Source organism: Procambarus clarkii, chromosome 72 (genome assembly GCF_040958095.1).
Source record: "Procambarus clarkii isolate CNS0578487 chromosome 72, FALCON_Pclarkii_2.0, whole genome shotgun sequence".
Classification (NCBI taxonomy): domain Eukaryota; kingdom Metazoa; phylum Arthropoda; class Malacostraca; order Decapoda; family Cambaridae; genus Procambarus; species Procambarus clarkii.
Genome location: NC_091221.1, coordinates 9,215,090 through 9,232,991, shown reverse-complemented (window position 1 = coordinate 9,232,991; position 17,902 = coordinate 9,215,090). Strand labels below are relative to the sequence as shown.

The 17,902-nt window shown below is 42.1% G+C and overlaps 1 protein-coding gene across 11 annotated transcripts in view; it reads left to right on the top strand.

Annotated features, from left to right (window-relative positions):
- Positions 1–17,902, top strand: part of pyd (zonula occludens-like protein polychaetoid) — a 371,558-nt gene that overhangs the window by 327,572 nt on the left and 26,084 nt on the right. For 9 of the 11 annotated variants that reach the window (XM_045767502.2, XM_045767500.2, XM_045767505.2 and 6 more), the window contains 2 exons: positions 743–1,021; positions 4,672–5,202. In XM_045767502.2, coding sequence (XP_045623458.1) covers positions 743–1,021; positions 4,672–5,202 — 810 coding nt within the window. The remainder of the gene's footprint in view (positions 1–742; positions 1,022–4,671; positions 5,203–17,902) is intronic. The other 2 variants (XM_045767508.2, XM_045767506.2) reach the window with 1 other exon arrangement.

The following is a 17,902-nucleotide window of genomic DNA, read 5'->3' as shown; positions in this document are numbered from 1 at the left end:
ACCACCACCTCCACCCCCAAGAATGGCTCTTGAATCTTCCCTCTCCTTCTACCCAGCATTCCCAACAAAAAAGCTGTTCACAATTGATGAAGAACGCACCTACATATGATTTCTATGAATGTCAAACCAATTGGATTCTTATTGAATGGCCCATGAATACATATATATTTACCAAAAATATTCTCAAACCAGCTTTCTCATAATTCTGGACTAATAATTATAAAGAACATTGAAGCTAAACACCACCTCCAGTTTTTGCTCGATAGTTTGTGTAGCATTAGTTTTGCATGAATTTCTTTATTATTGTAATTCTCTTGGTTTTGCATGCTCCCCTTATTACAGTACTGTATTATTTCTTCCTACATAGATTAGAGTTAAAATTTAGTTTGAGAAACATATTACAGAGGGCTACAGTCTCTTTCAGAGTAGTTTATTTTATGAAATGTGAGTCTTGCAGAATTTTGCATTATTCATCTCCTCATGATTAAATAAATTATTGTACAAGAGTTGACTACATATTTGTAACTTGTCCCAATGTTCTTTTTCTCTTCCATGTACCGTGCTCTCGGAATGTGGCTCGTGTTGCATCGTCCTTTTCATCCGCCTGTCCTCTCCTTTACCTCTGTGAATACGTCATTTGTCAATTTTTAAATTGGTCTGCTGTATAAATGACTTATCTATATCTCAACTTCTCATCCTATTATTGGACTGATCCTTCATTGATATGATACCACTGAAACAGCCCACTGAGGCACTGTCTGATGACTTCCTTTTCCCCATGACCTCGCGCCTATCCTATGCTTCATCTCCCGAGTCTGACCTAGAGACTGGCCCCGAGTCCCGTACTCCTTCAAAATCTCCCCACCGGCCCCCTCCCTCCCACAATCCATACTCAGATTCTCGAGAGCATAGAGGTCGCTTGGTCAAAAGTTCATCAGATCCCAGTTTAGCAGCACCAGAGGAAACGGAACCTAATTCATATGGAGGACCACCACCATACACAGCCAGCCCAACAAGACTTGTAAGTACAGTACTGTATTTATTTTGTTACTGGTCATGCTGCCAATTTCCCTTTGCTAGAGCAAGAAGATCATTTACAATTCAAGCATTAAGCTTTAGCTTGCATTATTTTTATAATTTATATATTTTTTAATTAATAATTTTTTTCTTAGCAATGCAGAAGACTCTGGTGTAATGTTAAATTATCTACTTAATATTCACATGTGATATGGAGCCTGGAAATAAGAAAATGTAAACACTAATTCAGCTTAGATTCCTGTGATGACAAACACTAACATCTGGTGTGTACTTGCCCATTTGTATTGGTGTATAGGTTACAGGAAGGAATAGGTTAAGTATGTGTGCTTGTGTAAATAGGCAAAATAAAAAGGGAGCATTTGGGACCTATAATGAATCAAGGAAATAAGATAGTTTTAAAACCAATCCAAACTTCAGGAATAATTAATACAGGGAGTGGAGATGAAATTAAGCCATGTGCACTGAAATATTCATAGCTTTTCTGGGCCAAGTGTCCTGGTGTACCCGGGCCGAGTGCTCAAGCTGTGAGTCAAGGCTTTGGCTTGCTAGATGGGTTATGGGAGGAGGATGGGGGTGTTGTGGGTGTGGGTGGAGGTGGGCAGATGAAGGGCTGTGTCTTGGCACAAGGGATTTTGCCCTATCAAGCCTTTTTCTTCATGGTTTTGGGCTTAGGCTTGATTGTTTTGCTTTGGATTTTAAGAGGTTGGAGATTGTCTCTTGGTACAGCTCTAGGGAAAGAGTTGCTTTCCTTTTGGGGATCTGGTGCCTTAGGGTTCCTCTGACCTCTGTCTCTTGCCTTACTTATTCAGATGATTTCATGCCTTAGCGTTCCCGCAGCCCAGTCTTCGACTAGGTCTCCTTTTTGTTACACACCCCCAGGAAGCAACCCGTAGCAGTTTTAACTCTCAGGTACCTATTTACTGCTAGGTAATAGGGGCATCAGGGTGAAAAACTTTGCCCATTTGTCTCCGCCCCCACCGGGGATCAAACTTGGAACCTCAGGACTACGAATCTGAAGCGCTGTCCACCCAGCTGTCAGGCGCCCTGACGGTCAGTCAAGGGCCATTCCTCGAGATATGCCTATCTCACACAGCTTTCTCAGTCTACTCAGTTTTTATCAAGTTCCAATTGGGTATAGTTTGTGTTAGAAATTCCTAACTTTCCATTTCTTGGGGTTGTATTTGGCCTGGATCCTTAATGACAACACCTTCCTGTCTACTTGGGCATTAGGCATGGAATTCTGCTCTCCCTTGTGGTCTTTGTTTGGGACTTTGAGCTGGGGTGGCTTTGGGGGCCTGACAGCTGAGTGGACAGCACTTCAGATTCTTAGTTCTGAGGTTCTGGGTTCAATCCCCGGTGGAGGTGGAAACAGATAGGCAGTTTCTTTCACCCTGATGCGTCTGTTCACCTTGCAGTAAATAGGTACCTGGGAGTTAGACAGCTGCTATGGGCTGCTTCCTGGGGGTGTGTAACAAAAAGGAGACCTGATCGAGGACCGGGCCGCAGGAACGCTAAGCCCCGAAATCATCTCAAGATAACCGAGATGACCAGGGAATGGCTTCAACCTTTTGGGGAGGGGGGGGGGGGAAATCTGCCCCGGACACGGAATATTATTTATCCCTTGTCGTTGCTCGAGCTCGATTCATAGGCTGCTTTTTCCCTGGTTAGGTTTCTCTGAATCTGTAGGGTCCTTGGGTGCATATTGGAGTTAGCTTCATTACCCAACTTTCTGCCATTTTCAGCTCTATTGATCTTTTTAGTTCCTCCTATGGCATACCCTGGCTTCGTCATTTGACCCAGCATTTTTGAAGTGTGGTTGGCCTAGTCCTTTAAGTTTCATTTATGGGATGCCTGCTTCTGAGCTTGCAGATACAGATTCATTTTCTTCAGGTCTTGGCTGGGCTTTGCTGTGCTTTGTTTGCATCACTGCAGCCTTGCTTGTTTGTTCCAGTACTTCCCCGATTGTGAGTACCTGACTGTTTTACAGTTGCTTCCTGATCATCCCTCCCTCCCTCCCTCCCTTCCCCTACCAGGTGCATTAGTCAGTTCTTAGCCTTAGGAATTATTGTTGTCGATATGGTGAGTTGGCTGCTCCAGTGGTGGCTGGCAGCAACTAGAGGAGGTATGACTATTACTGTACTGGATGGATCATTTGTTGAATCATTTACTGCTTTGTTCAAATTTGTGAACCTTGCAGATGTTTGTTTTGCTTTGCTTCATTTCTGTGGGCATTTCTTTTGTGAGGGTGACCTAAAATCGCTTGCTTCCTGCGCCTGTGTGATTGGGCCAGGATTTAGCTTCTGGTAGGCTCTCGTAGAATAAGGTATTTCATTACATCTGGTTTTATGATGTAGATTATAAACTCGCAAGACATTCCAGCTGTAGTTATACATTTATTTTGCCAGATATTTTAGTCAGATTAGATTATTAGTCATCCAAGATTAATCTACACAAACTCTTTCATACCTACACACTTGCAGAGCACTTAATACCAGAATAATTTTATTTTGTTTGACAACTACTTGTGTAAATAAATAGTTTTAATAACTACTGGTTCCAATATGTCCTAGAGTCTTCTGTATGTGAAAATTTATATGAGCATGAAGTGTTTGTTTGGTCAATGTTGAATCACATTACACAAGTCACTAGTGAAATAAATGTTCTGTTGGTCAAGTATCTGTTATAACATTGCTTTGTCATAGGGGCATAAATTTTTTGTTCTCGTCTCTTTGCATTATTGGAGTCATCTATACCATTGCCAAAATATCTTTACTATTGGTCAAATACATGTGCCAGCAGGTGTTTGGATAAAATATTTTGAAAACTAAAATTTAGCAGTTTCTTTGTGGTGGATCATATTTAGTGAGCATTTAAAAAAGTCAGACATTTTATATTAATTGCAGCACGGTCTTGTGCGTAACTTGCAATATTCAGATTTAATCCTTAGGATGTATGCTTCAATGTGAACAGTCCTTGTATGCTCTTAAGCATTTGTTTATTCAGCCATTTGTTTCATGTGAATGAAATTTGTAATTGAAGCTGCAGTCGTTTCAAATTAAGGTTTAAAATAAAGGTTTTCTGGATTGACTTTCAATATTGATAATAAAATTACTGTTCACATGACCTTTTTAATATAAAGTTACACACTGGTGATCCTGCTAATTTTCAATACGTCAAAGTATACACATAATGTGTAGCACTGGCCAGGTATGCATACCACCAGATATATGCACCACTGGCAGGCATGTGTACCAATAGTCAAGTAACATCACTATTTGCAAAACCTTCGTATTATTGATAAAGTGTCTATTGTACCAACTTTTAAACTTTTCTGACAACACTTCACTGATGTCCAATTAGAAAAGAAAATCCCTTTTATCTAAAATTATCAAAGCATGAATCTAGTTATTCGAGTAGAAATTTTAAAATATTAAATTTATCCCTATTCTTATCCACACCTTGCTCCTTTGACACCTGTTGGCGAGTCTGAACCTTTATAACATGTTAGATCTAGATTGATACCTCAAGACTTTATGCTTTTTGTTATGTATGCGAAACTATGACTGTATGGCATGGTGAAGCTTCTTGCACAGCATTGTGTGGTCTGCATGTTGCACTGCCCCTTCGTTACAGCAACCTGGACCCAATGATGCCTACGATGACCGCAGAAAGTCTCATGGTGGTGACAGCAAGTATGGTTTTGCCAGTGGTGGCTCCTATGGCTCCGACCTGTACTCGTCCCGCCCGCCTGCTAGCATGCAAGGCAGCAGCACGGGTGGTGGGGGAGGAGGCATGGGCTCCATACATGGCTCACCATACTCGTCTGTACCCCCACCTGGGTACAGTGGCCGGCCTCCTCAGCAGACTTTACCCCCACCTATGCACTCGCCTCACCACCGCCGTTCCCCAAATGCCCCCTCTGGCCGAGGACACCCCCAGGCGGGATTCTCCCCACAAGGGCCAGGAGGAAATATGGCCCAACCACCCCCTTACCTCAATGGTCATACTAACGAGGCAGGGCCAGAAGTTCCCCCAAAAGTAGACCGTACCAGCAAACCTGGCAGGGTGAGGTCCGGTCAGGATTTTGGGTCTGGGAAGGAGTTGGAGTATGATGGCAACTACATGAACACAGGACGTGGCAACAGTGTAGACCCTCAGCACAAGGTTAGCACTTAGGCTATAGCATACCACTGCATGTATTCCAGCACTTTCTTCATGGTTAGCTTGATATGTTGCCTTCATTTGTTGTACTTGCATCACTTTTTAAGGTAAATTTCTAGATATAAATACTATCTTGTGCATGTTTATTCATCTAGGGTATATCACTTGTATATACATAATTGTCATATTGTATCACTTGCACTTTATTGCAATGTTTACATTAGATTTTCATAATTGCTGTTTTATATCAGACATCACATAATATTTACTTGGGTGTGATTATTGGTTGCGGTTGTAATTCATTCAGCATCTCATTTTCTATACTAATTTAGCTTAATTTTTTATCCTTGAAACATTACTACCAATGGTGCTCTCAGATGGTATGCCCTGTGTTTATTTCACTGCCTCATCATCGGTGGGATTCTTCTTCTTCGTACACGTATTTGATTACCATCTCCATCTATCTATGATGGCTCGTTTTCTTTGTGGACTACTCTAGAGAATGGGTAGCCTCTTTTAGAATATTTGCCAAATGCTTTAAAAATCTTTCATTGTTGAAAGCATTTAGTGGGATATGTTACACATTTCATAAAATTCGTAATGCTTGCTTGGTTAATGTATAAATGAAATGCTCACCACTTGCATGTACAGTACTACAAATCAGTGATGTGTGGAAAGAATGTTGAATGCCACAGGTAGGCAAGAAAGTAGAAAAGGAAGACACGAGAAGAAAGAGATAGGAGTAAGAAAATAGAACAAAAACTTAATGATTAGAAAAAATAGTATTAATTGCAGCAGAAGAGTGGAGAGCGAGGCACTGTTGTGCCTCCATGGTTCACTCAAGTCGACTAGTATGCTGACTATTCCTGGGAGGGACCCCCCCCCCCTCAGTAGTGCCTAATGCTACAGCCTGGCAATGACTAGGCCTTTGAAGAACACATCAGACCTCTAGACCCCTCGAATGCCTTTCAGGGACCAGAATCTGGTGCACTTTGTGGCTCAGAGATTATGATAAACCCCCCCCCCCCCCTCATAAAATAAATGTGCTCCAAAATTCATAACCACTCTTAACAAGATTTGTAATCCTAACAAAATAATGCAATCAATCGTTACTATGCCAACACTACCATCTTAATACACTCTCCTACCACTAGATGGCAGCAGTTTCTATCTAGCCAGCTCACCCCTAGCCCCTCAGCTGTCGATGAAATATATAACTGATTATTTTGCAATGAGAGTATCATAGAAGATCCTGACTGCGATAAAAACTGTTCAAATATTGGTGAACACAATGCTATTTATGATTTCCAGTGTAGCATTGCACCCTGTTATTGTTTGGTACATCTAAGCATTTTGATAGAATAATGCATGTTCCTTTAGAAAATAAACTTGTGCTAAAGATTCTTATGCAGGATTTAGTGAACAGGATTCCAATAATAGTGCCATTGTGCCTACAGTTATCCTGAGGTTATCTTGAGATGATTTCGGGGCTTTTTAGTGTCCCCGCGGCCCGGTCCTTGACCAGGCCTCCACCCCCAGGAAGCAGCCCGTGACAGCTGACTAACACCCAGGTACCTATTTTACTGCTAGGTAACAGGGGCATAGGGTGAAAAACTCTGCCCAATGTTTCTCGCCGGCGCCTGGGATCGAACCCGGGACCACAGGGTCACAAGTCCAGCGTGCTGTCCGCTCGGCCGACCGGTTCCCACAAGCTCTCCATTTAGCAATAGTTGTATTACATTGGAGGCATTATGGTACCTTCTTGATACCTGCTTGATGGGGTTTTGGGAGTTCAACTGTGGTGAACGAGGTCACGTTGTCCGTTGATTAGCATGTTGATGCTATACTGTTTGGATTCACCAGACTAGCTTAGTGGTTCATGATCATACATATTGTTCAAAGAATAATATTTTACTCTTATTAGTTAACCAAATATATATCTGCACTAACATTCTACAAGTTTGGTGACAATATTATTGACAGCCCAATTAAACATTACACTTTAAAAAAAATGTTTGGTAAAAACATTCAAAATATGATTATTATATATTCAATGTGTGCTGTTAGAATTTAGTGCAAATTATGCATGGCTAGACTGAATGCTGGTAACCAGTTATAAGATTATTACAGTTGCCAGAATTGATTAGTAGCTTGTATTAGTGCATGAAAATGTACATAGTTTTATATAGTACATATGCAGTAATAAAACAGGGTTTTTGTAGTCAAGAAAATAATCAAGTCGCTAATATGCACACAATTTCTTTTAAGTACTGTACTGCATTTAGTAAATTACATTATTGAATAATACAGAAAAAAAATATCCAGACTTGATTGGGTAAAAACCAATTATTTCAATAGGAAAAAATCAAGTAAAATTATCGTGGCGGCAACTCCTGCCCCCATGGTGGGCTGGAGGAGACCGTGGCTAGTGACTGCTCTGTCAACACCTGTTATATTGCCACATTGCCTCAATTCCTTCCCCCCTGCCCCCCCCACACCATCCCTTCCAACGGTCAAGGAACACATTTTAGCAATATTAGAAGGAAAAACAAAAATGTTAATATTTTTGTTATTTTAAGCACACTTTGGAGTTGCATGGTATAAACAGGGGTGCAGCCCAAGGGCTTCAGGGCAGAGTCGGGGCACCCAACAGAAAGGGGCATTTCATTACTTTAAAGACAGTTCTGAGAGGACTTTCCAAGTCCTATCTCACAATGGAGTTCTCAAAAGAGGAAACTGAATATTCAGAAAAATAAATGGCAAAGAAAACTGAAAAAGATTGGGAGCAATCAAGAAAAACTGGCCAAAAGAAGAAAATAGCCCAGAAACTAATGTCCCAGCACCTCCCGCAAAGGGTGAAGCAAAACGACTATCCCAAAGGACGAAGGAACCTACACTGCAATGGAACCCAGCAGAACACCACCCGGTAGAAACCAGTTTAGACCATACAGCTGGGGCTACCCAGCCTAGCCCCAGCATAAGAGCCACACAAATTTGCAACCAAACAGGGATGGAGATTACCAGACAGAGGGGGTTGATTTTCTAGTATCTACTAAAAACACAAGAATAGAAAATATGATTAAAAATTATATCAGATAGAAGGTGCTGCTGGAGTTTCTGAATTATCAGCAATTCTGTTTATGAATTCAGATGCATTGGATAAAATTTGGCTAATAAAATAAATTTGATAATTAATATTCTATCAACACAGATACAGGATTGAGAGTCGGGTGTGTTCAAGGTGACGCAGTTTTTTTTTTTTTTGGCAGGGATATTCCTGCATGGGTCCTAAGCCTCTGGCTGGCCCACTATAAGTGTTGATTGTTTCTGGTTTACTTAGGCGGAGTATGAGTATTTATGACTCGGATGGTCGCTTCAGTAAGATTTTGTTGTGTTTAACAACTTCTGCTCTGTTGAATCCAAGTTGAAATCTTAATGGGTTTGTAACTCTGTACTGTGTTAGATAATGTTCCAGTGGTCTGTCGGACATTTCTCCACAATGCTGACATTTCCTAATCATCTTCCGGAACCTGTAAGTCTATTTCCCATGCACATGGGTATCCAAGCCTGATGCAATGTAAGTGTGCTTCTGTTGTTGTTCTGCTCCTTTTCATCAAAATACGTGGTTCGTAGTTGGTTCATTCTTGTACCAACCCGTAGATCTTGATATTACAAATACTGTGTTGTGGTCATTGTACATCTTTTACATTGCTCTGTTTCTAATTACTTTCTTAATCTGTGATAGACTGTGGTATGTAAATATCTACATTTCTTTTAGTTGCAAGTTTTGCAGCTTTATCTGCAATGCCATTTTTTATGAACAAATCCACAAGGGCCGTGATGAGGGTTCAAACTTATGCCCGGGATGATCCCAGACGCTGCCTTAGTCGACTAGGCCACAACATGGTTAAAAAAAGAATTGTAACCGGGAGTTCCACCGACCTCACACGGATCCTGCAGCCTCCCCGAGACACAAACCAGGGTTTTACATAATTCCCCCATGTACTCGGGCTCTGCTAACAAGCTGTTCTACCTCTTCACCCTCACTTCAATGCACACAAATCACAATAGTGTGATGCATCAAACTAAGATGCATCATGCTGAATAAGACAGTGTCTGGGATCATCCCGGGCATAAGTTCGAACCCTTATCACGGCCCTTGTGGATTTGTTCATTTGATGCATCATGCTATTGTGATTTCTGTGTCATTTCCTATTACAATATTCCCACATGACTTGGCACCCAGTTGATAAGTACCCGACAGCCTTGACACTTGAGTGTTTGCATTAATGATATGACATTTGTTATCAGATGGATGTTGTCACCTATGTGTTCTTGTTGCAAAGTTTCAATAGCAGATCTCGAATCTGTATGTAATATAATATGTCGGTGTTCAGCAAGAGCATGTTTCAAAGATCTCTAAGGTCAAACACCCATTTGAGAGTCTCCAACTATTTAGTGTGTGTTTCTTGCTTTAACTGCAGCTCTGGTTTCTTGTCCCTGCTGGTCTACTGATCCTTCTGTGAAGTATGTGAAGCTGTCAGATGCCAAATTTGTTTCTATATGCATCTGTGCAATATTACGTAGCAGATGAGGATTAGTCTGGTTCTTTTTTTCCTTCAAGAGCCATTATCTTAAAGTCTGCTGGCGGAGATTCCCAAGGGGCTTGCATAACAAAGTCTGCATGTATTTCGTCGACACCCCTCTCAGTGATTGTGTTTGTTATATCGAATGTATTGATGGTGTTTATCACATAATGGGTCCACCTGTTGCTATTGGGGGGCTCTTTTGTCCTGAGTAAGTGTTCCAGTGATTATATCTTAAGTGAACTGATTCTAGGACTAGTCATTATCTTTTTCAGCATGCACGCAGCAATCCCTTTTACCATTATTTCAATTGACGTTAGCTTTGTTTCTATTCTTAGATTCAGTATTTTAGTCTATCTGGAAGCCCCTGTTATGACTCGCAATGCATCATTTTGAATAACCTCACTGTTTGCCCACTGACCAGGAGAGAGAGTGAGTAAGGCAGGCGCTGCATAATCAACTAGGGATCAAATGGATTGTATGTAAAACATTCTTAACACTGTGTCCCGCTCCTAGGCGGGGCCCTGGGATTGCTCTCATTACATTCAGTCGTGATTTTGCTTTCTCCTTCAGATATTGAATTTGCTTATTGAATGAAATTTTAGAATCTATGCACACTCCAAGATATTGATATTGTGTAACCCACTGAAGGTTAATGTCTTGAATGCGTAGGTGCCTGTCTGGAGTGTTGCCACCTAGTCTCATTGCCTTAGGCTTTTGTGCAGATATTTTTAGCCCTAAAATGCTGCATTCAGATGTTACTTTATCTAATGCCCCTTGAGCTTTATTTAGAAGTGAAGGATCTGTAGTGACTAATGCTATATCATCAGCATAGCTTAGCAATTTAACCCCTTCTGCAAATGTCATGGTAACGATGTTTTCCATAAGGATGTTAAAAAGACTAGGACTGAAAACTCCTCCTTGTGAAACCCCATTCTCATGCAAATGGTAGTCTGACATTTGTCCTTGCAACCTTACTCTATCATACGTGTGACAGGTAATCTTGAATCCATCCTAGCATATTTCCCTTTACACCTTTTTTAACTAAAGTGTGTAAAATTGCTTGCGGGCTTGCAAATATGAATGCTTTTTCTAGATCAAGGAAGATCACTATAGCCAGACCCAAGTTACTGTTCCTAGTAATGTTGCCATGCAGTTGGCAGTACCTACTCCTCTAAAAGCCAAGTGTGTGTTTATGCAGGTCTCCAATCTTCCACAGTAGCCTATTTAACACCATCCGTTCTGCAGTTTTACTAATGCATGATGTTAATGAAATGGGTCTAATTGCCACGTTCTTTCAGCTTAGGAATTGGATTGATGTCTGCTTTCTTCCAAGAGGTCAGTAGTTTGCCTTGGTGCCAAGATGCATTGATAATGTCCAATATCCCTTGTTCTGTAGCAGGACCTGCGTGTGTGATCATTGAGTATGTTATCAGCACCTGGTGCAGTGTCGTAACTACCTTTTTTGGCTCTGATTAGTTCTTGTTCGGTGAAGGGACAGTTACATTTGTTGTTTGTAGCTATGAGCATAGCTACAAATAATGAATGGCTGATTGTGAATCGTGAATGGCTGTCAACCTCTTATTTTAATTGTTCTAACCATTGCTGAAAGCCACTCTTTCTGCAAATTGGAGGGCAAGTCTCTCAACCTCCTGCAATGGTTGAATACATGCCTGTGGTCAGGCTGGTTGACCTGACACGGTTTTAATCTGACCCCATATCTTGCCAAGACTACTATGTTCATGTAGAGTTTGACACCATTTAAACCATCTTGCCTCCTTCACCTCTCTAGAAACTTGTCTTGCTTCAGATATCATCGCTCTTAGCAGAGTTCTTCCTTCTGGTGTGGGGGTTTCTTTTTAGATGTTTTCTGAAGATGTTGACTCTGTGGTTTTGTTCTTTAACTTCATTATTATAGAACCAATAGTGCTTTCGTTTTGTGTTTCCTGTGATAATGATTGGAATAGCTGTTTGTATCAGCTGCAATGGCTTCCTGCAGATTGGTCTTGTGAATGTTCAAATCCTCAGGTGGCGTGTATGGTGTATACCATTTTTCAAGTTCCTCTTGGTATATATATTCCAGTTGGCTTTTTTAAAATTCCACCTAGGTTGTGCAGGTGGTGTAGGAGGTCATTCTATGTTTAGTGTTGTGACAGTAGCATAGTGGTCACTGGTGATCACCAGGTCTACCTCCCACTTCACCTGTTGCTTGAGTGCTGTTGAGATTAATATATGATCAAGGAGAACATCCTTGAATGTTAGTGGGTTCCCAAGTGTTGAGAAGTGTTATCTAACTTCTCGCAGAGCTGCAGCTAAATGGCACCCACCTGCATTGGCTGGCCCAGTTGCACCTAACTCTTGATGATGAGCATTAAAACCCCCAGCAATAATTACATTTTCATGCGTGGCCAAGGCAAGCACTGCTGCTTCTAGTTTACGTCTAGGGGGCTTGTAGACGTTGTATATGAGGAGCTCGATATTATCCAATTCCTCTACTCCATCTCCACATGAAACTGGGCCTATTTTCTTACTGGGTATGGTGTTTCTGACTAGGGTCATTGACCTTCTTTGTCTCCCCTGTTCATACGGTATAATAGTGCCGATATTCAGCTAATCTGAAGGACATCATGGCTGATAAAAAGTTTCTTCCAAAACGATTATATCTGCTTTCGTAATGATTGCATCTTCCTGAAGGGTTGTGGTTTTTATTTCCATGACCTTGTGTGTTCCACTGCAGTATTCGTAATGGCCAGGCGACTGTTTCGGTTGGTGTTGCCTGTTCAAGTAGAACTCCTCTTCGGAATAGACATCTATATTCTCCTCCTCACAAGTCGTGTCTCTGCAAATCGGACTGCACTGATTGCTCATGGTTATCCCCTGCATTGTTGGAATCTGCATAATTGTGGTCCATCGCTTTGCTGTTGGTATTGCTGCACATCAGACTGCATTGATTGCTCCTGGCCATTTCTTATGTTGTCAGAACCTGTGCATCTCTGCCATCCAGTATTTTGTTATTGATGTTGCTGCATATTGGGCTGCATTGATTGTTCATGCCTGCCTCTTGTGTTGTTGGAATCTGTGCATCTCTGCTGTTCAATACTTATTTGTTGGTGGTGTTGCATATCAGACTGCACTGGCTGTTTGTCTCTTGTGTTGTAAGATTCTGTTGATCTTGAGTGGTCACTGCTTCTTGCAGTTGCTTTTGTGAATGTTGATGGTGTGGTGTCTTGACTACCCCGACCGTTGTTGGTAATCCTCATGTCCATGTCGCATTGTTTGTCCTCTTGTGCTTCATCTTGTCTCAGATTGTCTATTTCTTGTGTAACTGTGGTCTGCTGCACGATCTTGTCCATTATTTCACAAGTGATTTCTTGAGTCTGTTGTTGAGAGGCATTCTGCATCATCTGTAGACAATTGATAATGGTCCCTTACCTTGAAGTTGCCTTGAGGTAATTCCATGGCTCAGCGACCGCGCGGCCTGGTCAACCAGGCTGTTGGACGCGGCTGCTCGCAGCCTTACGTACGAGTCACAGCCTGGTTGATCAGGTATCCTTTGGAGATGTTTGTCAAGTTCTCTCTTGAACACTGAGGGGTCGGCCAGTTATGCCCCTTATGTGTAGCAGAAGCGTGTTGAACAGTCTCGGGCCTCTGATGCTGATAGAGTTCTCTCTCAGAGTACCTGTTGCACCTCTGCTCTTCAATGGGGGTATTCTGCACATCTTGCCATGCCTTCTGTTCTCATGTGCTGTTATTTCTGTGTGCAGGTTTGGGACTAGCCCCTCTACTATTTTCCATGTGTAAATTATTATGCATCTCTCCCACTTGCGGTCAAGAGAGGTTTAGGCTCTTTAGTCGGCCCCAGTAGTTTAGATGTTTTACTGAGTGGATTCTAGCAGTAAAGGATCTCTGCACGCTCTCCAGGTCAGCAATTTCTCGAGCTTTGAAAGGGGCTGTCATTGTGCAGCAGTATTCCACTCTGGAGAGCACTAGCGTCTTGAAAAGTATCATCATCGGTATAGCATCTCTAGTGTGAAAAGTTCTTGTTTTCCAACCTGTCATTTTTCTTGCAGTTGTGACTCCTACTTTATTGTGTTCTTTAAATGAAAAGTCTTCCGATATCAGTACACCCAAAACCTTTACAAAGCCTTTCCGTTCAATGTTATGATTTGAGTTTTGTACGTGGTTTCCGTTTTTATATTTTCATTTTTTCCGTAGCGCATGAGCTGAAGCTTATCTTCGTTAAACACCATGTTACTTTCTATAGCCCATAGAAAGACCTGATTTACATCTGATTGGAGGTTTGCCGTGTCCTCTATGTTATCTACTCATAAAAATCCTAGTGCCATCTGCAAAGGATGATACATTACTATAGATTGTGTCCTTGTCTATATCTGATATGAGGACAAGAAAAAGTACTGGAGCAAGCACAGTACCCTGGGGGACTGAGCTCTTCACGGTTGATGGGCTAGATTTTATTTTATTGACTATTACACATTGGGTTCTGTTAGTCAGGAAATTTTAGATCCACCTGCCTTTTTTTTTTTTTTTTTTTTAAAGATATATATACAAGAGTTGTTACATTCTTGTACAGCCACTAGTACGAGTAGCGTTTCGGGCAGGTCCCTGGAATACGATCCCCTGCCGCGAAGAATCGTTTTTTCATCCAAGTACACTTTTACTGTTGCGTTAAACAGAGGCTACAGTTCAGGAATTGCGCCCAGTAAATCCTCCCCGGCCAAGATACGAACCCATGACATAGCGCTCGCGGAACGCCAGGCGAGTGTCTTACCACTGCACCACGGAGACTGAAATTTTCTGGTAATTCCTTTTGAACACATTTTGTGTGCAATAACACTATGGTCATATTTGTCAAAGGCTTTTGCGAAATCTGTGTAAATTATATTAGCGTTTTATTTGTCTTCCATGGCATCTAGTGCCATGTCATAGTGGTCCAGCAACTGTGATAGGCAAGAGCGCCCTGTTCTGAAACCATGTTGTCCGAGGTTATGGAGATGCTGTGATTCCATGTATTTTGTTATCTTACTTCTTAGCACTCTCTCTCAAAAATTTTTATGATGTGCAATGTTAGTGCCATCGTCTAATTTTTTGCCTGTGCCTTATTTCCTCCTTTATGGAGTGGTGCTATCTCTGCTGTTTTTAATATGTCAGGGATAACGCCAATATATAGGCATTGTCTCCGAAGAATGTGAAGGGCCTGCGATAGCGTTTTTTTTTTACAGTACTTGATGAATATAGAGTTCCAAGAGTCAGGGCCTGGTACATACTGTCTATGGCTTCTTCAAAATCCAGTGGGGATAGGGTGACATCTGATATATGATTTGATGTTGGTATCATATCCATGAAAAATTCATTTGGGTTATCAATCTTCAGCGTGTTCAGTGACTCGCTGAAAACAGTCGCACTGATTCCTCAGTATTTCGCTCATTTCTTTGTTGTCAATAGTGAAAGTTCCATCTCCCTTTTGCAGGGGCCCGATACTAGATGTGGATTTTGATCTTGATTTTGTATAGGAGAAGAAATATTTAGTATCTCTCTATTTCACTAATGGCCTTTTGCTCTCTCTGCCTCTCCTGGGTTTTGTATGATTCTTGTAGCTTTAGTTCAATTGTTTCTATTTCTCTACCTAACCTTCGCCATTCTTGAGATAGCGTGTGACAAGTTCTTCCACGATTCTTTTTCTTCGCCTATAGAGGCAATGACGTTCCCGTTCCAATCTGCATCTCTTCCTCTTTTTTCTTAGGGGTATGTGGTTTGAACATATTTCTAGCGCTACTGAGCTTATTTTTTCCAGGCATTGGTTCAGGTTTGCATTTTCTAGCTGTTCTTCCCAGCTTATTTCTGTGAAGTCTTGGTTTATTTTGAAGTCGTTTTGGAAGTCGAAGTCGAAATTATTTGTTGAAGTCTTGGTCTTTGCCATGATCTTCACAATGTTTTTCAGCTGGACGTTGGTAAAACTATAAATTTGTTGTGTTGTTTCCGAAAGTAATTGCTTTTTTTTTTTTGCTTTTTGTTGTATTTCTGCAGCATTGTTGTGTATTTTCTGTTTTGGAATGGATATATTTGGGAAATTTTGTTCAGCGAGAGTGGGTCTCTGCTGTGGCTGTGTATGAGTGTTCCAGACGTTGGTATTGGCGTATTTAGTATGGGTCTGCGTGTTTAACCTGGCCTGAGCTGTCTGCACCTTTTCTTTCCATGCAGAGCAGGTTGTAAATACCTAAGTGGTAATTTCAACCTGCTCCAGGCATGATGTGTGCCTCCACAATTTAGACATTTGGCTTTTGTGGTCTGGTTTGCCTTGTGCTTGGCTACACAGTCTTTGGTTGGATGCCTCGGGCAGCACGCTCCGCATCTCTCCTGTCCGGTTCAACGCGATTGATGGTGGCCATATTTCTGACACCTGAAACAGCGCAGGGGGGTTCTGGGACGTATGGTCTGTTGGTATATTCCCCAATTTCCAAGACAATGTTTCTGGCACATGTCCCATGACGGTCACCAGGGGCCAGATTCCCGAGGTAGTTACACAAGCACTTACGATCCTGTATATCTTCTCAATCTTTGGTGACTTTGTTTACAATTATGCAACAGTCAATGAGCTCTGAAGCACTAGGAGGCTGTTTATAACAATAACAACAGTTGACTGGGAAGTTTCCAGGCTTGTAACTTATATAAATGTAACCAATGGCATCAAAGTTTGAGGAAAGATGTACATGTTCGTAAGTACTTGCGTAACTGCTTTGTGAATCTGGCCCCCAGAACCTGACGTGTCGCTGCTCTGTCTACTTTTGTACGGCATCGTTCTGCATTCAGGATTTGCTTGTGTTCTAGTACTGGATCCAGGAGAAAGTCGATTATCTTGAGGTTATCTTGAGGTTATCTTGAGATTAATTCGGGGCTTAGCGTCCCTGCGGCCCGGTCCTTCCTCCTTTTTGTTACACATACCCCGAGAAGCAGCCCGTAGCAGCTGTAACTCCCAGGTACCTATTTACTGCTAGGTAACAGGGACATCAGAGTGAAAAAACATTTTGCCCATTTGTTTCCACCTCCACCGGGGATCGAACCCAGAACCTCAGGACTACGAATCCGAAGCGCTGAGCACACAGCTGTCAGGCACCCTGACGTTTTTTTGGAATTTTAGAAGATTTGCAGAGTCTGACAATGTCTGGTTTGAGACATTGTCATTGACACCTGGTGGTGTCCTCTTTCTCATACTGTTGTCCTGTGACTAGATATCCCAATAGCAAGACTCGTGTGCGTCTTTCTGAAGGGTTCTGCTTTTCCAAGCATACAGGTTTTCATTGCAGGGCTTACTTTTTTTTTTTTTTTTTTAAGTAATTTACAATCTGTTGGTCTTGTGGTGTCATCATTATGTACTGGATTACATAATTCACGATTATGTATCGGGAGCCGGTCGGCCGAGCGGACAGCACACTGGACTTGTAATCCTGTGGTCCCGGGTTCGATCCTGGGCGCCAACAAGAAACAATGGGCAGAGTTTCTTTCACCCTATGCCCCTGTTACCTAGCAGTAAAATAGGTACCTGGGTGTTAGTCAGCTGTCACGGGCTGCTTCCTGGGGGTGGAGGCCTGGTCGAGGACCGGGCCGCGGGGACACTAAAGCCCCGAAATCATCTCAAGATAACCAAGATGTCTCCTTTCATGTTGACTGTGATGGAAAGTTTGAGCTCTGGTTGTTCCTTTTCCATTGCCGTTACTACTCTATATGCTGTAGAAAAGTGGTCGTCCTATGGCTGGGCTGTGGAGAAAAGTACATTAACTGACACTGACTGGTGTGTGACTGGTGCTGTCCTCTCCTATCTCATACTGTCGTCAAGTGGCTGGGTTGTGGATAGAAGCGTCGTCTGACACCGGCTGGTGCGACACTGATGCTGTCCTCTCTAGGTCCTTTATGTCTGCTGTTTTGCTGGTAGAAGCATGTGGTGAGGCCTCGATAGCAGCTTTCTTCAGTGCCTGCTGCACCTCGGTACACGGTCCCTCCTCGTCTGAAGCTGCCTCCATTGCCCCTCTCTCGTTGACTTCCCCATGACATTTACACTTAGTGAGGACCAATTCACTGCCCTACCTAATGCCTAATGCACT